This window comes from Trichomycterus rosablanca, chromosome 1 (genome assembly GCF_030014385.1).
Source record: "Trichomycterus rosablanca isolate fTriRos1 chromosome 1, fTriRos1.hap1, whole genome shotgun sequence".
Classification (NCBI taxonomy): domain Eukaryota; kingdom Metazoa; phylum Chordata; class Actinopteri; order Siluriformes; family Trichomycteridae; genus Trichomycterus; species Trichomycterus rosablanca.
This window is the reverse complement of record NC_085988.1, coordinates 36,315,546-36,339,718: the sequence shown is the minus strand read 5'-3', so window position 1 is coordinate 36,339,718 and position 24,173 is coordinate 36,315,546. Positions and strand designations below refer to the sequence as shown.

At 38.6% G+C, this 24,173-nt stretch overlaps 1 protein-coding gene across 1 annotated transcript; it reads right to left on the bottom strand.

The window, feature by feature from the left end:
• Positions 1-132: 132 nt before the first annotated feature.
• Positions 133-23,535, bottom strand: atp8b4 (ATPase phospholipid transporting 8B4). The gene is made up of 27 exons (XM_063002355.1): positions 23,451-23,535; positions 21,132-21,190; positions 19,928-20,041; positions 19,301-19,399; positions 17,969-18,030; positions 17,806-17,878; positions 17,475-17,545; positions 17,172-17,254; positions 15,738-15,896; positions 15,325-15,413; positions 13,883-14,079; positions 12,457-12,665; positions 12,269-12,312; positions 12,000-12,165; positions 10,417-10,605; positions 9,284-9,399; positions 8,131-8,295; positions 6,730-6,841; positions 6,477-6,582; positions 5,341-5,479; positions 4,278-4,461; positions 2,908-3,131; positions 2,726-2,809; positions 2,378-2,623; positions 1,694-1,832; positions 1,387-1,517; positions 133-495 (listed from the first exon to the last, which is right to left on the bottom strand). Exons 1-27 carry the CDS (start codon positions 23,524-23,526, stop codon positions 148-150), a joined length of 3,684 nt encoding a protein of 1,227 aa, XP_062858425.1. The 5' UTR covers positions 23,527-23,535; the 3' UTR covers positions 133-147.
• Positions 23,536-24,173: the final 638 nt, after the last annotated feature.

The following is a 24,173-nucleotide window of genomic DNA, read 5'->3' as shown; positions in this document are numbered from 1 at the left end:
ACAAGCTCATGGACAGGTGTCCACATACTTTTGGACATATAGTGTAAATCACTTAATCTCATATTTCCTAAAGAAAAACACCCTCACCTTTACTGAGCTGGCATTACTCGGTGTGCTCTATATTGTGCTGCAGGATATACCACTCAGTCAGTCTGTGTAGAGTGTCCGAAGGCTGTGCTGGTGCGTAGGTCTGGGATGCTCTGTAATCCCAGAATGCATTGTTTCCTCACCAGCCACTGTACTGTTCGTGTCTAATTCCTTTTTGGACATGTTTTCTGTCCAGCTGGTACTACTTTTGAGTCTCTCTGGAGAGTCAGGAAATGCAGAGGTGGAGGGAGTGTGGACTTTCATGTTCTTGCCGGAGGTAATGAGCTCTCCATATCCCTGTTGGTGGGCGAAGGCGTAGGCCGAGCGGCGAGAGCTGGTCCTGCGCACTCGTCTCAGGTTCTGCTCCTGAGGGTGCTGCCTCCTGCTGGCCTGCTGAAGCAGACGCACCTATTAAAAGAAGAGAGCAGTTGAACTCGATTAGGGTTTATTAAAACTGCTCCTGAGTAGCAAACTGCCTCACTGCATGATCATTTGTAAAGTTAAACATTTTGGAAAGAAAAGTATTTAAGACAATGGTGCTTTCTCTGTACTACCTGAAATAGATAATATAGCAGGAGGTTCTTGTTACTAAAAAGGGTGAACATTAATACAACATTAATACAATGATTCTGTTAAACAGAAATGAACTTTCTCTGCAGTGTTCTTGTAAAATCTGACTTTAGTAGTATGCTGACTTTAACCAACTGACAACAAATATATACCGATCAGGCATAACATTATGACCACTGACAGGTGAAGTGAATAACACTGATTATCTCTTCATCACAGCACCTGTTAGTGGGTGGGATATATTAGGCAGCAAGTGAACATTTTATTCTCAAAGTTGATGTGTTAGAAGCAGGAAAAATGCTTCCCAAGCTTAAGGATTTGAGCGAGTTTGACAAGGGTGAAATTGTGGTGGCTAGATGACTGGGTGAGAGCATCTCCAAAACTGCAGCTCTTGTGGGGTGTGTTCCCAGTCTGCAGTGGTCAGTATCTATCAAAAGTGGTCCAAGAAAGGAACAGTGGTAAACCAGCGACAGGGTCATGGGCGGCCAAGGCTCATTAATGCACATAGGGAGCGAAGGCTGGCCCATGTGGTCCGATCCAACAGACGAGCTCCGGCTATTTTATCTATATCAGGTAGCCCAAAAAGTCTTAAAAAATGTGGAACAGAAATATCTTAATACTAATAATTAAACACCTACAACATGTACAATTTCACAGATAAGCACTAAATATTCAGTGTCCATAGTAAGCAAATACTCCACCAATTACTTTGCATTGTAATGCACTTACTTTATCAGTCTGTGTAGGATAGAGGTCTGTCCTGAGGAAGCGGATGGCCATCATTGGCATTAAACACACCACGGTTATGAGAAGAATGACAAGCCACACAATCTTCTGATTCAGAGTGTTCCGTGCGGTGCCTAGACCAAAACAAATGGTACATGTGACTAATTAATAAGACAGTAATCCAAAAATTACTATGCTAACAAAACTGGGTTAGTCCATGAGCCTGTACAAATAATAATAATAATACATTTTATTTATATAGCGCTTTTCAAGATACTCAAAGACGCTTATAAATAAAGTTTGTACCTACCTACGAATGGAAACTGGTTTTGAAATATTGTAAAGAGGCCATCACTGGTTATTGCAAACAGAATGGCAAAGTACATGGCCAGACTGCCCCAAATAAAGAAGTGGTTCACAGCTGTCCAGTAGTTTGTGTCAAGCCCGATCTAAATACATGGGAAAACAAAGCATTCGAAAACAACGGTACAAAAGGACATGTGACCAATGTCAAAAGAATGTTATCAAAATAAGCGGTTAAGAAAGTGAGTGAGTGAGCCATTAATTACAGCATGCCTACAATAAGTGTACAAACAGCAGTCCCCCTCTTATCCACAGATTCACTCTCTATGGGTTCAGTTACTGTGGTTCAAAACTAACAGAGCATCTCTCTTTTAAGTAACTTAATATTTCTTCTACAAGAAGCATATGAAGTAGCTAATATGTTGTAACACCATGATATAGCCCAATGTTGTTGTAATTGAATAGTTTTATTGTTAATCCCTTATTTATAAATTAAACATTATTTTATGTATGTATATATACACGTACATATAGCTTACATCTGCATTTTACATACAAAATACATTCATATGGGACATGTAGTATTTGCAAACTTTTTCTAACAATGAATCTAAGTATAACTAAATCTTATCCTGTTATCTGGTACAGTCTTACATATTCAGCAACCCATGTATACATTTTAAAAACTCACCTGGACGCTAACCACGATGACCAGTGAGGTTGCTATAGTAACAGCAAAGGATTGCTGATCGGATATGTGTGAGCCATCATCTCGCACAGCACACAAGAAGACTCCATATGGGATGAAGAACAGAACAAATGAAGTGTAGATTCCCTGAAGGGTGCACATGAAAAATTTGCGCTTGTTGAACAACAGATTGAGCTGCCCCGGTTGGTACAAGTTAGGATAGCGCAGGCTGTACTGCTCATTTACATCCTGTCAGAAAGAAAGAAAACAGTTGTAAGATGTAAATGCACCGCTGTAATTCACACTGCAGGGCTAAATGAGAATTTGTGAGACTGTGTGTGTAATTCTCACTTGATCAAACAGGCCCATAGCAAGAACAGGCAGCGAAGTGTAAACAATGTTGAACAGGGTGATGAACCACTGGTCATACACAGTCTAATGCAAAAAAAACAAAGAATAATATGGACACATCGTTGAAACACTTCTACAGTTATCAGTTACTATAAGGATTCTGTATGGAATAAAAAGCTTACCTGTGCAGAGAAGCCACACAAAAATCCAAACCAGAAATGCACCAGTGTGAAAGCGAAGTTCTTATAAAAGAAGTAGCAGAGGAAGTTGCACATGCGGTGGTAAGACCACCGGCCATGGACCAGCAAAAGGCGCTGCAGGTAACGGAATTGAGCAAAGGAGTAGTCTGAGGCCAGAACCGCCTGCATGCCCTCCTGTCCACTAATGCCCACGCCGATGTGGGCCGCTGCAAATAACAGAAAATTTACCAGGTCACCTATGTAACCACTGCATTAAATGTCACCCTTTCTGATTCAACTACAACACCTCTAATTAAATGGACATCTCTAAATGTCTGGAGATTAAGTTGTGTTTACAGTACGGATTTTTATGATTATTTCAAATGAGTATGAAGGTCTACAAAAACAGTTAATTTAAAACAGATACATCAACAAAAAGTAGCGCCAAAGTTAATCAGCTAAATCAGAATTACTTCAATTGATGACAGGTTTAACATAGTAGTGGCTAAACACAGCCACACCCCCATTACCAGTTCACCGGTTGTCCTTCCTTGTTACCCTTTTGGTAGGTACTAACCACTGCATACTCTGAACACTATATCTATATCAAGGCTTTGAGTGATCCCAGGACCACAGTGACATCAATCATTCGGAAATAGAAGTAGCTTGGCTGTGTTAAGAGGCAGGACACAAGTTAATTAAAATGGCGAACTCTTATTTGGGCAAAATCCATACTCAAAATTCATGAAAGCTTTATTTCATTTCATTTTTATGTTTTATTGCTGCTTTATCCTGGTCAGGGTTTGGGATTCATCTGGAATCACTAGGCACAATGCAGTAACATACCCCCAGAAAGAACCAGAAGTGTGCAAAAAGACTAATTGTTGAAATACTTTCTAAATCCTTTTAGAAGCCAAATCATTAGAACCACCCTTATAATGTGCACAGTAATGCCTATTTCATAAAAATTGTGCTTGTCATGGTCAGGTATATATTAAATATTGGACTGATGCTTGTTATTGATAGCACACATTAAATGCAGCAGATTTGAGAGGAGTATTTCCATTGTTGTTGGAAGTGTTCACAGGCAGTCGTGGTAAGTACCCACCATCAGTGGTTTGAGGAGGGATGAGCCAAGAATTGCAGACAGGTTGTTAAGAGGCCAACACTTACTGATGCCAGATTCATGCATGAAGGCTATGTTGTCTGGTAAGGTCTAACAGAAGGGTTACTAATACTATCGGATATAAGCTACTTCTTTAGAAAATGTAATGATCACAATTTGCTGTGTAAAAGAATTCAAACATTTTAAAATAAACCTGAATATTACTGTGTTCATGCAAGATAAACAGTCAGTGTCAATACAGCCTTACTTTTGATCATATTGACGTCGTTGGCTCCATCTCCGATGGCCAGGGTGACAACTCTTTTATGCCTCTTGACCAGTTCGACCACTTGGGCTTTTTGCAAAGGAGTTACTCTACAGCAAATCACAGTCTTACACAAACAGGCTACATCCAACAAGATCTGCTCCAACTCTGCCTCCAGTGCATGAGCCTGTCCATTAGGGGAAAGATAAGTGTTAGTGCCCTCAAGAAGCTGTGAGATTTGGGACCAATAGCAACATGAATACGATTATGTGCAGCATTAAGTGGTGGATAGCTTTTATTACTGATATTTATTACAAATATTCAGCCGACACAAAAACAAAATGCTTTTATTGCACTTTTTACATTGTTATCTTAGATCTGCAGAAAATCTTTTCCACTGTTTATTTTTTCATCATTGATTTACCCACACACTCAGGACTTGGATGTGCCAATTCATTGCAGGGCATAACACTCAGCTGATTTCTTACATAGGGGTTTTTAGAATAGCAGCTCCAACCACAGGCATGTTTTGAAAATGTGGGATGAAACTCGAGTACCTGATGGAAACCTGCGTAGACATCCTAAATCCACAATGCCAATAACCAAGGGTAAGGAACCTTTTCTCCAACTCTCAAAATCCAAGTCCTTGATGGAAGTAAGAGACTATGATTGTGCCATCAACCTTCTCCCTGGGGCTACTCTCCACAAAACCTGGGTATATTCCTTGTCCTTCAAGGTGACCCAACGCCATGGAAAACTATATCCAAAAAGCACTCGGGCAAAGTGTCATTCAACCATCTAAGTCACTCATGTCTGCCAGATTCTTCTCCATGGATAAAAATGATGGTGGTCTACGCCTCTGCAAAGACTATCAAGGCCTAAACCAGATCACAAAATAAATAAACCATATCACTAAATAGTTTCCCTACCCCCTGCCCCTGGTGCCACCTGAACTGGAACAACTAAGTGGATTTTCACCAAACTCGCCCTGAGGAGTGACTACAATTCTATATGCATGTGTATTGGAAATGAATAGAAAACTGCTAAATGACATAAGCATCCTTACCAAGCTGTGACCATTAATAATCAGTGCATATTCTGCAATGATGGTCTGCTCAAACACAGAGTCACTAGAAGGCTTTCTCATATCTTGGCTACTGCTGAACCTCTCTCTGCTGGGACCAATGATTCTCTCTTTGGCATTTCTGAGCACAACAGGAAAAGTCCAACAAAGAAATAAAATACATTGTGTTAGTTTTAACATACACATCAAACTATTGGTTAAGTCAAGCACAACATACATACACCGATCAGCCATAACATTAAAACCACCTCCTTGTTTCTACACTCACTTTCTATTTTATCAGCTCCACTTACCATATAGAAGCACTGTCTAGTTCTACAATTACTGACTGTAGTCCATCTGTTTCTCTGCATACTTTTTAAACCTGCACAGCGCTGCTGTGTCTGATCCACTCATACCAGCACAACACACACTAACACAACACCACCATGTCAGTGTCACTACAGTACTGAGAATGATTCACCACCCAAATAATACCTGCTCTGTGGTGGTCCTGTGAGGGTCCTTACCATTGAAGAACAGCATAAAAGGGTTTAAAAAGGTATGTAGAGAAACAGATGGACTACAGTCAGTAATTGTAGATCTACAAAGTGCTTCTATATGGTAAGTGGAGCTGATAAAATGGACCGCAAGTGCAGAAACAAGGAGGTGGTTTTAATGTTATGGCTGATCGGTGTATATAATACATTTCAGGTGGCAGGTACGATTCTGGGCACAAAGCAGGAATACCCTATACAAGGTTCCAGTTTGTCACCAGGCTTTGGTCCCCCACCTTACCCCATCTAAGACATAGCCATGCCTATCATGTCTGTGTAGACGCCCAGTTGGCCAACAGTAGCACTGAGATTCGAACACGGATCTCAATTTGGTGGGCTATGGTAATAGACCCTTGTATCACCTGAGCACCATATTACATATAGTATAATTAGTTCAGCACAGGTTTTTAAGTAATAAACATAAAATGCTTCTTAGAACATAAAACCTTCATGAAACTGTACCTAATTTACACACAGTTAATGATTTAGTGTATAGGAAACTAGTTTAAAAGCAGTATTCTAAAAATGACTAGATAATCTGTTCGTGTTGCACATCAAAACAAGTTATTGGCAAGTTGTTACCTGAGTTCCTGCTGAACCTCGAGCATGGTGTGACCTGAGATTATGAACATTTCATTCATGTCATCTCTCAGCATGTTGCAGGAGTAGCCGATATTCATTGCGGTCTCTACAAAACAGAAAACAGTTATGCTACCCCAGATGAGACAAGAATACAACTGTCACAAATGAATCTATATCTAGTAGTGCTATTACTTTACATAATCAAAGAAAATGTACATTTTATCTCTAAGTAATTATTACTGGTGCTGCTCACCAAGTTTATCTCCAGTGAGAACCCAGATTTTGATATTGGCCAGGGTTAAGCAGGTTATAGTTTCTGGCACTCCTTCCTGCAGTTTATCCTCTATGGCTGTAGCTCCGAGAAGCTTTGAAAAGAACAAGAGATGAGAAATCTATTCCAATGTTCCTACAGACAGGTTTACATATTTTATACAACTGCAGTAAAGTGTAAAGCCTGTACAGGCTGAAAATATATGAACTAAACTTGTCTGAAGACCAGGCATTCCAATTAATCAACTGTGTAGGTGCCCTGACATAAAAAAGACATGCCTGATTCTGCATTCTATAAAAAGATCTGTTTATGTGAACTATGCAAAGAGCAAAACCAAGTTTAAAGGACACAGACATTTTAATATAATTCCTGCTCTCCCTAAGAGTAGACGTTACAATAATCAGTGCTGTGGTATGACCTAAAGAGAGCTAAAATCACTTAATCGGGAGGAATGATCTTAAATTCCACTTTATTATGTCAGCAGCTATTGAAAACATTAACGTCTGAGAAAGAGATGGCCAGATAAGCCTGCATCTTGCCAGTGCAACATCGATACCTACTGCCACAAGTGCCAAGGAAATACATTAGGCACAGTGTGGTCCCATGTACATGTTAAAGCTTTTTATAGGACAGTGGTAGCCTAGTGGGTAGAGCTTTGGGCTATCAATCGGAAGATTGCCAGTTCAAATCCAGCCTTTGCTATGCAGCCACTGTTGGGCCCTTGTGCAAAGTTCTTAATCCTGTCTGCTCCAGGAGTGTCGTGCAATGGCTGACCCTGTGCTCTGACTCCAGCTTCCAAACAAACTGGGATATATGAACAAATAATTTTATTGTGCTGTACTCGTGTATATGTAAATGTGACAAATAATTATTTTCCTTCTTCTGAAATGTGCCTCTGGCAGGTGAAAAGAAGTGACTGGTGGCTACACTCATCAGAGAAGGAGTAAGCTACCTTGCGTAGGTGTTGTGCATGTGCTGGTGGTCATGATTGCTATGGGAAATTGGGTATGTCTAAATGGAGGAACATTACAGTCTATAAGTTATTCAATTCAATTGTTTATGTGTAAAGGGCTGCAGCCATGCTACAGTCCCTGAGTCCCATTGTCCCAGGTTGCCCCATTTTCTTTGACATTGATGGCTTAGTGGTTAAGGAACTGTACACGTAAACAAAAGTTTAACCTCCAGCACCACCAAGCCGCCAATGCTGAGGCATTTAGTCTGCTTGGATTTTACATTGTTGCCTTGGCTAAAAGAATTTGTCAGCTGGCTAAACTTAAATGTGTTTTTTCAACCTGGGCAGTGTTTTCATTTTTTAACATATTACACATGAAAATAGTAGTGAAATTCTTAGAATACACAAACTGTCCGCACAGGTGCTCTCACCATCAGATCCTGCTCTATCTCCTCATACAGAGCTTCAAGTCTCTCCTCCCGGTTGTCCAGTGTTGTGCTGGCAAACAGCAGTTTTTTCATCCATTCATCAAACATGTCCTCATCCAGGTCTTTATAAGCCAGTGCCAGAGTCCTAAGTCCTTCACCGGCAAACTCCTAAACATATTGCACATTAGAAAGAGATTCATTATGTTTACCTACCAAAATTGTATGTTTCAGATTTAAAAAATAGTAATCAGATTTACGGAAAAGGGACTTTTGTTTGAAGATGTGATAAATAGCTTTGCTTTAGAGAACTAAGGGCCTAATTAAGGATAAATAATGTGCAACATTTGCATACATTATTTCCAGGTTTATGGTTCTGTCATGCCTAATTCTCATCCTGCTTTCTGCTTCCTAAGTATTAAAAATAAATTCTGTGCAGCAAATTAAAGCTATTTGTTCTTTGAAAAGCACAGAATGGAACAAACAAGAGCAAGAGATGACTAAGTGACAGAGTCTGTGCTAAAAGATGCAACTGTTTTTCTAACAAGTCTCTGTCTTTTACATTTGAGGCATTAAGCAGACAGTTTTATCCAACACAATGGTGGTCGAATACAACACAAGGGATTGAGGGTTTAAGATCTTCCTTATAGGCAGTGGTCATTCATTAATTTGTTGTCTGTTTTACCACCGCTTTATCCTATTCAGGGTCGCAGTCGAAACGATACACTTGGCAAAAGACAGGTCGTCAGTCTATTACAGGGCAAACACTCACTCACACACACACGTAGGGCAATTTTAGTAGCTCCAATTAGCCTACCTGACTGCATGTCTTTGGCCTGTGGAAGGAAACCCACAAAGACAAGGGGAAAACATTAAAACTCCACACAGAAACGACCTAGACCACTCCACCTGGGAATTAAACCCAGGACTCTCTTGCTGTGAGGTGACAATGCAACCCACTGAACCACTGTGTTAAAGCTTGAACCAGTGATCTTCAGATCACTAGACCTGCTACAAGTGCTTAAGCTTGTAGAAAGCCAATGTAAATATGACTCACTGGTTTGAGAATGTATTACATCAAAATAGCTTTGTGAAGATTAAATAAAAGTTTAGTTAAATAGGCTGAAGAAAGAAAAAGAAGACAATAAAAAGAACTTACATTAAGGTGCTCTGAGGTAGTGTACATAAGCTCTTCATTGGATGAGTCAAGTCTCTCAAAGATTATTGTGTCTGCTCCTTTAGAGTAAAGCTTCAGCTGCCCTTTAGGATTCCTTACTGCACAAGAGAAATGACTGAGCATTGTATTGTACACTTTGTGCACAGTGACACAGCCATGCTGGACAAAGGAAAGAGCTTTTCTAAACTGTTGTTACAAGTTTAGAACCATACACTTTTTGAATAACTGATTGTATACACTGTTACCAATGACTGAGGATAAAACAACTTAATAATTAGGAGAAGTGTCTACATAATTTTGGCCATAAAAAGTAGATATTTCAGTTTGCATTCCTGACACACAGAGTGCAAATAATTTGTATATGAAAACTGCCTTTGGGCCGCTTTATCCCGGTCATGGTTGTGGTTGTGGCGTGCCCAGTTCCAGAGTCCTGGGAAACACTGGTAGGAATACCCCAGACAGGCTTCGCCTGCCCCCTTAGACTTAGCCAATCATGTCTGTTTAGAGTCCCGGCCGGCTGATAACAATGTTGAGATTCAAAACTGGATCTCAATGGTTGTGGGCTAGCGTAATAGAACACTGTGCCACCCAAGCGCCTACATTCTTTGATTTTGTTTATGCATACTCTCCCCTTTTTCTCCCATCTTTAGCATATCCAAATACCCAACTGCATAATGCTTCCTTTCTACTGATGTTGATCTCCACCCTGGTTGATGGGAGCCAAGACTGACACTGACTCCGACGGCATCTTTTCACCTGCACAAGGCGAGTTCATATGCAGATCAGCTTTGTGTATGGAGAACCACATCCTGATCAACGCATTATCCCTACGTCTCGGTGCAGACACCATCAATCAGCCAGCAGAGGTCGTAATTGCATCAGTTATGAAGAGTCCCAGTCCGGCTCCCACCCTGTATGAACAACAGCCAAACGATGTTCATGTAGGCACCCAGCATGCCGGATAGCAAAGCTGAGATTCGGAACTACAAATTTATGATGTTTTCTGTTTGAAATATGGTACCCAAACTATCACCCAATATGTTGGTAAATGTCAAGCATCAGAATATCTTACAACTGAAATGCACAACGCGTACAGATAAACAAAACAAGCTTACCAATAACACTCATTCTTTTGCGAACATTACTAAAATCCAATATAGCCACGAGCTGATATGTGACCGGCTGGCCCATTTCATACAGAGTAATGGTCTCTGGTGTTCTGGATCGAAATACAAAGCCAAAATTGCGTGCTGCAGTCACCAAAGCTCCTTCATCTGGAGACTGAGCCTGATACACCAGCTCTCCTAGAACAGATTTTAGACATAGTGTTAAAATATTTGGGATATTAAACAGGCCTGATACACCAGCTCACCTAGAACAGATTTTAGACATAAAGTGTTAAAATGTTTGGGATATTAAACATTTATCTCATCCTTGAATTCTAACACTTCACAAAATTCCACAAAAATATTGATGGTACCAAACTACAGTATAGAAATGGTCAACATATACATATCAAAATAATACTTTGTGCATTTCACAACCCCAAGGTCGCATCACAATACAAAAGCCATTAGCAAAATTATTCAGAAAAAAGGTAGGTTTTAGCTTAGCTTTGAAACTGCAAAGAGACACAGAGGCACAAATAGTTGAGGGTGGGAATTTCAGATAACTGGGGGGGCAACAATAAAGGACCTGCAATAGTAGATAGCCTATACTTAGGAACAACTAACAGATAAGAGTCAGAGGACCTGCGTGACGCAACATGCGGATGTAAAAGTGTTGAGAGGTAAATATGAAGCAAGGCCATGCAAGGCTTAAAGCCAATGTATCTGATAATGGATAAAAGTGATGTGTCCAGCCTTCTTGGTGGATAGCAAGACTCTGGCTACAGAGTTTTCAATACACAGTAAAGTTTTAGCCGGTAGACCATAGAACAAGTAGTTACAGTAATCTAACCTGGATGCATGAAAGCATTCACCAGGATACCAACATCTTCAAAAGTGAGCATAGTGTGGACTCTAGCAATATTGAGGAGATTCAGGCTTAGTCAGAGATTCGGTATGTGAAACAAAAGTGAAACAGGAGTCGAGTAAAATACTAATGCACAGAGTAGGATAGGTGGGCTGGAGTGGGCAGACATGGCTGATTTGGTACCAATCAGATATCTTTTTTTCTGCCTTAAGCTTATATTTCATAAATACAAGACAACAGCATCAAAAGATTATTCTGTTGGTTTTTGACTAAGATAGATTTGTGTATCATTAACAAATTAAGCATTATATAAGTAATAAATAGCATGGGGCCAAGAACAGAGCCTTGTGGAACTCTGATTCTCGAGCTATGCCATTGATTTATATTATGATTATTCGGTCAATGTACACTGATCAGGCATAACATTATCACCACCTTCCTAATATTGTGTTGGTCCCCCTTTTGCTGCCAAAACAGCCCTGCAACTGCGACACACTGTGTATTCTGACACCTTTCTATCAGAACCAGCATTAACTTCTTCAGCAAAATTAATTGCTTACATGCAGCAACACAGCTAAAAGAAATCCAGTCATTAAATGTTAACCTTAAACTTTTATTTAAAGTTTTCCCATGATCCCAGAATGACACATCTGAACTTTTGCAGTTATTACATTCTATGCATGAGAACACACACACACTGCTATGAATTACATGTATAATTTACCTTCACTCCGTTCTTCAGTCATGACTGTATGGCATAGTGCTAGTAATCTAAAAAACTCCTGCACCAGCGGCTCCTCCAACTTTATGGCCTCTACCAGGCTGCTATCATAAAAGCGAAACTTCCGGTCCATTAGTGGGTTGAAAGAGAAATCCACACATGGTGTTTTCTAGAATGTGAGTGAGATAAAGAGTGTCAAACACCCTTTAGCGATTCACCATCTCATCAAATCATCCTTTTCGTTCAGGCATTACATTACATATTATTCTCACCTCTGTGATATCCACTTTGTGTCCAAACTCATCATAAACATCTCCTGCACACATAAATCAATACCAATTAATAAAGTAAAGTACTAAAGACTTTACTATAGTCACTATAATACATAATAATCCACTTAAAGAAGAAGTAATGTGTGTGTGTGGAGAATGTATGTTGAATATTGAAAACAAATACTCACCATAGATCTGGCCATTAATGGAGCATTTATTAAAGACCATAACGTTTTGCGTAAGAGTCCCTGTCTTGTCTGAGAAGATGAATTCAACCTGGCCCAGCTCTTCGTTTAGAGTTGTGGTTCGAGCCTCAGCTGCAGTGTCTTTGCGACTGTAGTACATCTTTCGGTCCCAGTTTATGAAGTAACTGTGGCCTAGACGCAGTACTTCAACACTGCAGACAGCAACAGCACAGATTATAACCCAACCAGGAATTTCATTCCCAAATACACCGATCAGCCATAACATTAAAACCATCTCCTGGTTTCTACACACTGTCCATTTTATCAGCTCCACTTACCATATAGAAGCACAATTACTGACTGTAGTCCATCTATTTCTCTACATACATTTTTAGCCTGCTTTCACCCTGTTCTTCAGTGGTCAGGACCCCCACAGGACCACCACAGAGCAGGTATTATTTTGGTGGTGGATCATTCTCAGCACTGCAGTGACACTGACATGGTGGTGGTGTGTTAGTGTGTGTTGTGCTGGTATGAGTGGATCAGACACAGCAGCGCTGCTGGAGTTTTTAAATACCATGTCCACTCACTGTCCACTCTATTAGACACTCCTACCTAGTTGATCCACCTTGTAGATGTAAAGTCAGAGACGATCGCTCATCTATGGCTGCTGTTTGAGTTGGTCATCTTCTAGACCTTCATCAGTGGTCACAAGATACTGCCCACGGGGCGCTGTTGGCTGGATATATTTGGTTGGTGGACTATTCTTAGTCCAGAAGTGACAGTGAGTGTTTACAAAACTCCACCAGCATTGCTGTGTCTTATACACTCATACCAGCACAACACACACTAACACACCACCACCATGTCAGTGTCACTGCAGTGCTGAGAATGATCCACCACCCAAATAAAAGTATTAAATTAGATTATTTATTTCTTTTAGCTTGAGTATACTGCCAAAGCTACACCACTTAACATTGCCACTGCGCTACCCAAGTGCCCCTTTAGTGAAACTATTCTTAATACATTTGATTTTATTTCCTTTCTTTAGCCAAAGCCAGTTTGAAAGTTGTATTAACTTTTCAGACATTCCCTTACAAACTCCATTACATTGGCGACACTGGTCAGGACAGCTGAAGTTATTCTAATAATTTTGTGTGATATTTGGTCATGTTTTGAGGTAATCTGAAAAATACCATTGTCTAAAATGTAAATGAGAATACATTTCTGACCGGTTGTAGGATACATAGGACCTTAATTTGTGAGGGTTTTGATCACAAGTATTCTAATTAGGCCTTCATTTCAATTTGGCTTATATTGTATCTTTTTTACTTATTTTCACAGATAATAAAACATATTGACGGCCTACCGACAATAGTGCTACAGACCACTCTAGGCCTTTTCTATTCTGGCAATATAGTTTTCTTACCTAACATATAGAGATATTGGGACCACGGTGTTGAGAATGATAATGTAAGACCAGAAAGTGAGGAATCCAGAGAAGACAGGACTGCTAAGTAGTTTATTCCATTGTAGGTGTTCCCAGAAGGTTCTGCCCACTCCTTGCTCCCAAATGGTGTTCCCAATTGCCAGAATAATCCCCATGCAGATGAGGAATCCAAAAATCTGTAAACCAAAACAATTGTTGCATTTTAAACGTACTTCTGTGTTCTAATTTTGGCAAGACTAGGTAAGCAAGAAACAGAATTAGGAAGAATATGGCACAATAGAGTTTCTTGGTTGTCTTCTTCCAAAGCTTACTGAGATTATTGGTCCATCAGAGTGTATTGTTACAGAGCCTTCAGCAACTTCTACTCTTGGTTGTTTCAGTACAATAGAGATCAGTCAGTCAGTAACACTCCACATTTGGCCATTTCATGCCTCCTAAGTACGCAATGCATTTTCATTTATTAGCAGTAATCAAGGGTGGCATGGTGATGTATCAACTTTTGTTGGTGCTACTCAACACCTGATACCTAGGGACCAGGGTCTAAACCTTGCCTGGCCTAATACAACCAGAAGAAAAATCTATCACAATCAGTTGCAAAGGTGTGAGCTTCAACCCACAAATTTAAATCTTAGTTGTGCTATTGACCTTGCCTGCTGCAGATAGATAGATAGATAGATAGATAGATAGATAGATAGATAGATAGATAGATAGATAGATAGATAGATAGATAGATAGATATATGTATGTATTTATTATAAATTATTATGAATTATTTTGAATTATTATGAGTTGTTGAACAGTCTGATTGCAGTTGTAAGAAAAGATTTCCTGTAGCGTTCAGTCCTGCATTTGGGAGGAATCAGTCTGTGACTGAAGGTGCTTTGTCAAAACACCTCCAGGGTATGAAGTGGGTGTGAATGGTTTGTGATTATTGAGTTAAGTTTTGTGAGCATTCTTAACTCTGCTGTCTGCTTAACTGAGTCCTGTTCGGACCCCACTATGGAGCTGGCCTTCTTGATAGGCACCAATTGATAGGCAACAATTGGCTGTGCCTGAGGGTGGAAGGTCAACAGCGTTTCTCAGTGCCATTACAAATGCAACCTTTTTTGACTGGTCAAGGCATATGCACTTTTTCTCGGCTTAAGTGCTAGGAGTTACAACCAAGAACTGGAAACACAGCATGATGGTAAAAAGTCACAAAAATGCCTCCTTTAAGCCAATCCGCTAACAAAATTACAGCCTATCTCACAAAGCAATAATTGCATATAGAGTAAATACTTGTTTACTGTTTCTTTTCAACACTGCAGGCTTTCAGCGTGCTCAGCAGACATGGAATAAACTCATGTCCCAGGGTATAAGTTATTAAGATGTCACGCACAGACAAAACCCTGCATATAAAGAGCAGAATGAGATGCACTCACCCACAAAACTAAAGTGTTCATCAGCTTGTCAATGCTGGTTCTTTTGAATTTTGTCCTCCCACAGTTCTGCATCAGCTTGGTTTGGAGCCCTTATGATGGAAAAGCAAAGCACAAGCACATTTAAATGTGGCAATCCAGGTGGATCTTTTCTACTTATTAAACATGAAATATTAATAAGGCCAAAGTGCCAAACACAGTGTGGTTGCAAAAAAAACCTTGACTCAGCAAAAGAGCAGCTATTATAAATTCCCTGTAAGACTATTTCACATTTATTGCATTTAGTGGACGCTTTTATCCAAGGCAACTGTGACTGAATTTAATCTAAGCTTCTGACTACTGGTTCTGTACTGTAATCACTGAGCTACCACTGCCCTAACCTATTTATAACAAATTGTGAAAAAAATAACATTTACCAGCAAAGATTACAAGACCAAAGCACCACTCAGTGTTTCGAAGCATACAGCCTCTCAGTAGCATTTTATCATTGTCCAGGGGGTATTTGTTGTCCTTCCAGTACAGGGTCCCAGTAAATCTGTCCAGTTTATTATTGGGAGGTTCACATATAACCTCTCCTGTTAAACAGAACAATACGGTAAATACAACATTAAATGTTAATTACTTGTATGACTTCTTAAGCATTGACTATTTTTATGGCCAAAAGTTTGTGGACACCTGACACACTACTATTAAATCAACAACCATGGTTATTAAAACGGAAATGGTCACCATTTGCTGCTACAACAGTCTTCACTGTCTATTTAGTCTTCATTGTTTGTTTGTTTGTTTATTAGGATTTTAACGTCATGTTTTACACTTTGGTTACGTTCATGACAGGAACGGTAGTTACTCATTACACAAGATTCATCAGTTCACACAAGGTTATATCGAACACAGTCATGGACAATTTAGTATCTCCAATTCACCTCACTTGCATGTCTTTGGACTGTGGGAGGAAACCGGAGCACCCGGAGTAAACCCACGCAGACAGTGCTACCCACTTAGCCACCGTGCCGCCCTTCAGTCTTCATAAGGCCTGGCTGGTGGTCATGATTAGAACTGACCCCTAGCGTGTTTGATGGGTTTCAGTTAAGTTTAAGTTCTTGGCTCTGTGAACAGTGCTTTGTGTATGATCGCTGGTAACTTGATTGAACTATAGTGAGCCCAGGGCATGGATAACATTATTTCTTCACCCCCCACTAAATTTACTGTTCTCCTTACTATTCTCCAACATAAACTTGTTTGCTAATGTTAAGTTTTGAGCTTTCGTTGCTTCCAGAGGTCTTGAACTCAGCAGCGTGTGTGGCAACTGAAGACATTATGACATAAAGAACATGCTTAAGTCTTCAGCAAACCTGTTATGTGATCTAGCTTAGCACTTTGCTAATTACAGACTTAAAATTTACTGCCACTTGTAGGGGACAAATATGTGGATCTATTTTGTCGGAAACGTGTCATCCAATAAAAGTGCCATGTTGGAAAAAAAATGCACTAGTTAAAGAGGGTAAATGCATACTGTTGTCCCAATGTTTATATGTGCTTTTCTTTAGGTAACATTATACTGCAGTTTGTAACTGTTCTTATCTGACCTCTCATAAACATACACACGCACACAGACACACTGACTGTATAGTTTTCCATTATCTTATTTTGCACTGACTAAGAGTGTTTACAAATTCAAGAACTGATTACTAAAGCACTTTTATACGAGCCCTAGATTACAATTTCCAATACTGGACACATACACAACACCTAGGACAATCAATGCAGTAATGTAATAGCTTTTTGTGTATGAGATCAGCCTGAGTGTACATTTGTAATAATAAGACATTACTCATGCTTTGTAATACCGTCAAATTCTGCAAGCTTGGCAACGTCTGCCCCAAGGTCTGAAGTTACTGGCAGGGCTTGGCGCACCTTCAGGTTTGTTTCTCTGTTAAATCCAGAGAGAAGAATATTTAAAGCTAGTACAGTGCATTAGTTAATCACTATAAAGATAAAAAGCATAAGCATAAATGTATGGGAATCAAATTTCCTTTTATTATCTCTTATCATGCAATAGTGTAGATGTAATTACTATGCCTGATCTTTCATCTTCCATTACATTAATAATTTTGTCTATAAAAGTACTTGTGTCTCACCAACACTCTTACCCATCTAACTCTGATGTCTCAATATAGCACAGCCCATATGGTTCACTGCTGGAGAGGAGAAGCAAATCAGCCTGCCAATCCCACAGAGAACAGAGCAAAGAGTGTCTAAATCAATCACACACTTGGGTTAGAGTTCTAAAATGGCATTGCTGAGGTTCTTCCTTATAGCAGTTAATATGAGATGACTTAGTGGCCTGTCTAAATGTTAAAGTAATACCAGGCCTACGCTAAAGATAATCCAGTAACAATATGAGAGGAGAGCATTGATTTCATATTTATTGAATGTTCTATTTTTAGCGCCACCTTCAAATTCCAATGGACAGTTACTTACAGCAACAAACTGGTTGTTCTCAAGTTTTATAATGTCTCCAACTCGAACGTTCATCCATTTCTCATTTTGTAGCCTGCAGAATAAGATGCACAACACGTTTACTGTATCTAACCTTCACTGTGCAAATTCAGCATCTTCAAAATAAGCAAAAATGACGACTTACTTTTGATGAATGAGTACCTGAGACTGGCGAGTGTTGACTTGTTGATCACTTTTATGGCGGAACTGAAACACAAACACCACTGTTTACAGCTCATGAAAGACTGGACGAATAGCTTATCTTAATATGTTTTATAATCACACAGTGGTGGTGGGTTTAGCCAAATTAAGTGCAGAGCTAGACTTGAAAGAGAGAGACTGCTTTAAAGTGATGATTGACCAAATTTAATTATGACATGCACATAATCAGGACATTCAGTGTCAGAAGAAGCAACCCAACCCAAAACATCAGTAAAGGTCCACCATGTTTGACCGTAGTGACTGCGTTCTTTTCTTGGAATGCCTCATTTTATTTTCTGTAAATGGTACAATTACATGCTTTACCAAAAATTCTGTTCTCATCAGTCCGTAGAACATTCTTTCAGAAGGATTGTGGCTTCCGGTAAGTTCTGGAATCTCCTGTTTGACTTTTTATCTCATTTCATTCAGATGAAAACAGATAGTGTGAGCTGACACTGTTGTACCCTGTGTCTGCAGGTCAGCTTAATATGTTTGAAGGTTGATTAAGGTACTTTATCCACCATAAAAAAAAATTTATGCAATCTTCCATTTTTTTTTTTTGCACACAGTGGATACAGGAACAGGAAATTCTCTGGACATGGACTTGTAGCCCTGAGATTGTCTATAGAAGTAAAAGATGCAATCGGCTATGTGTCAGTAGGGGCCAGTGTAAGTCACGGCTCTCCTCGATTAGGAGTGGAGGTTAGCAGCAGAAGAGAGGAAGCGAAATGCAATCGGGTAATTGGACATGACTAAATTGGGAGGAAAATTGGGGAAAAATGCAAATAAAATCCCCCCAAAAATATCAGATATTAGTTGTTATAAATACAGCTGCACCTAACAGTTAGTGGGGTTAATTCAAAATATTATGCACCTGTCCAAATTGGTGTCATTTTTTTACCTAGTTAATCACATGTATTAAGCTCTGCTTATAATAATAATATTTATTACTAAGTAATAGTTATTGTGCACAGTTAATGCAATCCAATCCACTTTTTGACCACAAGAGTCAGCGAGGAACACTGTAAGATAAAGAGTGCTTTCAAATGTTCACTTGTGTTTTTCAGCACAAATAAGCACATAGGGGTGATATCAAATCAGGAAAAGGATGAAGGAAAAGCAGCTCTCTGGAAAACCCCAGAAAAAAGTGAACACATTTAGTATGGTGTCTTTGAGCAGAATATGTGAATGCATTGGTAAATATACATTAGAAACTATTAATTAAAATATTTATATGGAAATACATGGCACATCGGCAGAAAGAATGGATGCTTACATAGTCATCAGTTGCATCTTTTACAGCAGTGATAGACAGTACCAACACCAAAGGCACAATAGTGGTAAACCAGGACAGAGAGGAGATCTCAGGAATAAGCTGTAAACACAGAATTATTATTAAATCAACTGTACATTAACTAATTTCATTTATATTCGCCTACTGCTTCAGTTTGGTCAAAATGGGTCTGATACCATTTAGAAACACTGGGTGTAACGCTGGAATACAGGGTGCAAATCCTATCCTAGAGCAACACACACTCACTCGCTCAGTCTCTCACAGGCAGAGCAGAGTCAATTTGGCTTTTGCATGAATTTTGGAGGTGTGACAACAGTGGAGTACCCAGAGGAAAAATCTTGGCGGGCATGGAGACATCAAAACACTCACAAACAGTGACTGGAGACTAGGATCAAACCCATGTCCTCAGGACCTATACTTAATCAACCAACCAACTTTATTAACTGCATCATTGTCAATCATTTAACAGTACTAAAATATCTATTTTCTACTGTATGAAACCATTTCTAATACATTCAAATTTCCAATAATTAAGTATTGTTCACTTTAATGTAACATAACAATGCAAATCTCAAAGTGCAGTGGCAAGATCTCAACCAAAACACATACCTGTAGAATGAGCAACACTAAGAAGTATGCATTTGCAAATCGTTGAAACTGCTCAAATAAGTTGATGGGTAGGAAAGTGTAGAAGGTATACTTTGCTGTCTTGATGTGATTGTCCTAAAGGAAAAAAGCAAAGTGCCATGTTACACTGCAAACTATATGAACTGATCAATTTTCATTGCTTTAACAATTATGTCTAACTTTTCATTTCCTACAAACATACACAGTATTTTCATCTGCCATTATCATATTATCTCCACCTTTGATTAAATTATAGGAATGATGAATTAAAGTGTCATTCAAGTCAACAGGGACATGTTTTCTTTTTCTGTGTCCACATAATTAGGTCACACCCATGAACATTTTGGTAGGTTTTTTGGGTGGGTCTTGGATAACATCTGATCAGAAACTTTCTATTTTGCCAAGATGAAAGTTTGTGTTTTCCTCCCAACCTTGGAAAAGAAAAGACTACTTTATGGGCACCGAGAAGTCAACATATTTAACACAGAAATCAATCATGATCACTGCTCAGCCATAATAACTAATAAGAAATAACACTACAAAACGTAAATCAAGTTGCTAAATAAATATCACTGACTCACATCACATATAATATGTTATGAAAGTGTTTTTGGAAAAAGAACTACAGTTGTGAGACTGTTATAACAACTACAGCATGTCCCTTACAAGTACAGTTGTACCTTGTAACTCAACGCCCCCTAAACTCAAAATCTTTAAATCTCAATGCCCTTCATCAAGAAATTTGTACCCTTAAACTCAACATGTTCAGGTTTTTTTTTTAAATATATTTATTTAATTTCAAATTAACAATGAACAGTCGCTTTGTTTAGCGCTTGGGGTGGAAGGGGTGCAGTAATACGTCATCAAAGTGTAAATATGAGACGACTATTATTTTACATTTGCCTAAAATATATGCAAGTCCACAGGACCATGGAATGCATTAACAGGTTTCCCATACATCCTTATGGGAAAAAATACCTTAAAACTCAACACCCCACTCAACGCCACTCCCAGAACCAACTGACGTTGAGATTCAAGGTACTGCTGTATTTGTAAACTGTTGAGCTTAACTGTATCTGTAAATCACTCTGTAAATAAAGTTAAAACAAATGTTTTGTTTTTGCATGTTTTTGATTCTACAGCCCTACAGCGTTTGATAAAGATACTGTTTATGCAAAATACTTACAGCATAATTAAATCTCTCGTTGTAGTCGCGGTCATTGGCTCTAACATGGCGTTCCTCCTCTTAAAAAAGTAAAACATTAAAAAATTAAATGACAAAGATTTATTGAGGCAATATTCAAAAGCACTGTAAAGAATACATCACCCTACTAAATAATTCACAGCTTAATGACTAAGAGTTTTTCTGTTGTCCTATATTGAGCCCAATATTCTATGTGTGTGTGTTGTTTGTATTTTAATGTGGGTTGTCAGCACTTTATTAGTGCTAATTTTGCAACTAACCCCTTTACAGTCTGCAGTTTCCAATGGTGAGGACCAACAAATTACTTTGTGGTTTAATATCTATTGTCTCTGTTTCCTGTAAAGTGACCACATGGAAAGGAATAAAACTGCTATTGAAAATCTTCTGCACATAAACACAATTTACAAAATAGAGTTTAGAATGTTTACAATAATTTAAAAATATTAAGTTAAGCATTTAATTAACTTGCACATCAGTAATCTGATATTGAGAAAACTCTTTGTCTATATAAGTTGCAAACTGTTTGGACAGCATTGTGGCTACAAGTTTTTACTTTAACTACTTCTTCTAGTAGCAAGATAGTACCATTACTGCATAACAAGCTTGTGTGCAATTAAATTATTTAAACAAACATTACACTGTTTGTATTAGCATAGCAGAGTTTTTAGTGGATAAGTGTATTTATTGTGTTGTGGCTTTGATTTTAAATGAATATAATTGCCAGGTTTATCTATCAATGTACACTGAATCACCCATAATGTTAAAATTAGAACATGTTTTTCGAAAATGAATTAAAAATCAAAAACAAAAATCTCTTATTTACAAAATCATTCAGACAATCTGAATTGATAGTACATCATTTGAAAAGATACAAACTTGGGTTTAAAATAGCCCTGCATTGCTATAGTATGCTATAGTATAAAACAAGTCATGATGTTCAAGGAACTGTCTGTGGATATCAGTGATTAAATTATGCTTAGGCATTAGATCAGGGCAAGTATATAAAACATCTATAAAGCGTTTGAGTGTTTCCAAGACCACAGTAGCCTCAGTAACTTTGAAATTAAAAAAGCTTTGCACAACCATAAAACTTATGCAACAATTAAGCAAGAAGAACCTGGGTTAAAAAAGTTAATAAAGAGCTCAAATTTTACTCCACAAGAGCTGCAAAAGTTTAAAAAACGTGTTGGAAGGACACACATCTCTGTAGAAAACAATAAATCAAGCCTTAATGGCAAGCTGTTGAGTTTTAGTTTTGTAAACAGAATGTAAAACAACATGAGGAGACATTCTGGTCTGATTAGACAAAGACTGAACTTTTTGGACAGAACAGCAAGCACTATGTCTGGTGAAGATTTGGCACATCAAATCACCAGGCTAATAACATCTTCACAGTGAAACATAAAGGTGGCAGCATCATGGTATTGGGCGCTTCTATGTGGCAGGGACAGGGGGACTGGTAAGAATTCAGTGATGTATGAATGCAGCTTTGAAGAAAACCTACTCCTGAGCGCATGCGAACTCTGGCATGACAGTTCAAGTCAGGGCAAGTGTCTGAATGTCCTTAAATGACCCAGACAAAGCCCAGACTTATATGCCATCAGACATCTGTGGAGTGTCCTAAAAATGGCACTTTAAATACACTTGCCATTTAATTTGATGCAGATTTAAATGATCTGCTATAAATAGTGGGATAGACTGTCCAAATCCAGGTGTGCAAAGATTGTAGAGACGTTTCCAAGAAGACAGCTGTAATTACTGACAATACCTTCTGCAAGTTGTGGAATAAGGAAAACTCTTTTTATAATTTGAATGTAATTTTTGAAAGACTTTGATGGTGATTAAGTGTATATTGACAAGTAAAAATAACAATTACATCCATTTAAAATCAAATTCACAACACAATTTGTTTTGGCTGCTCCCTTATGTAGGGGTCGCCACAGTGGATAAATCTGGTCTACATGACTAATTTAGATTTATTTTTATTATACTTATTTTTATTTGAGCTTGTGACCAGCACTGAGTGCACCAGCAACTCTCTTTTATCTTTTAAAACACACTGATAGATGGAATAGCACAATTAAGAACTACAAAGAAGCAGAAATTAATACATCAAAAATCTTTGCTATTTTTTCTCTCATAAGAAAGCTGATCAGCCACACTTTAAACCATATGAGTGAGACATTGCGCAGCTGGAACTTTAAACCCATAAACTTATAGAATTAACATTACCAGATGTTTTTTTTTCCATTTCTGCTATCATTTCACCATTCCCATTCCCATAAGCCTATGCAGGACTACCTTGTCCAGGCGCTTTGGCACGTGGGTTCCAGCCTCCTCTCCATGGCACTAACATCCACAGCCATCTCTGTGCCATTGTCTGTGTGCACTGTCATTCTTTTATAGCACAAACAAGGTTTCACAATCAGCCAGTAAACCACTACAAGTTTAACTTAAAACCACCATGTAATGTGGAGTAATGGGAAATTAGTAATCAACCACTTTTGCCCTTGTTATTGCATATATTTCTAGAGCAAATATTCACTTCAAATTTACATGTATAAAGTCCTCCAAATGTCTTACTGAATTTAAAACAAGACCTCCACCATCTTGTGTGTATATGTGTGTATATTTGAAGCAGATGTATACAATAGAAGTACATCAAATATCAAAAACAGAAGTTGCTGAATACATATTTCCCCTCACTATAACTATAGAGTGGTCCCTCCTACATTTATAATCTCTAGAGTCTACATTTTCTTTGGGCAGGTAATTGCAGATATTAAAATCTGTGTAGAGGTCACTTCAGAATGAAAAGACATTGACTTTACTTGCCCGAGTATCTAATAAACAAAGACATGTTTTGTTGGCAGTGGAATATCATAGCTTGGGGGCTTAAAGTAATTACCATATGATTATGGCTAATCATTTAAAAACCTCTAAGGGTGGTGGAAGGTCTACACTGTTGACTTTTAACAAATTAAATCAAACCTGACATTTTCTTTCTGAATTACACCCTAGAAA

Bases quoted from the DNA above. Each gene is read 5' to 3' on its own strand.
- atp8b4 (XM_063002355.1), bottom strand. From the start codon at position 23,526: ATGGCACAGAGATGGCTGTGGATGTTAGTGCCATGGAGAGGAGGCTGG. The intron at 17,546-17,805 runs GTAAGTAACTGT...TGGGATTGGCAG, and splicing joins AGAACAACCAGTTTGTTGCT to GCTGATTTGCTTCTCCTCTC. The intron at 6,842-8,130 runs GTGAGAGCACCT...TTCTTTTCAAAG, and splicing joins AGATAGAGCAGGATCTGATG to CTTCTCGGAGCTACAGCCAT.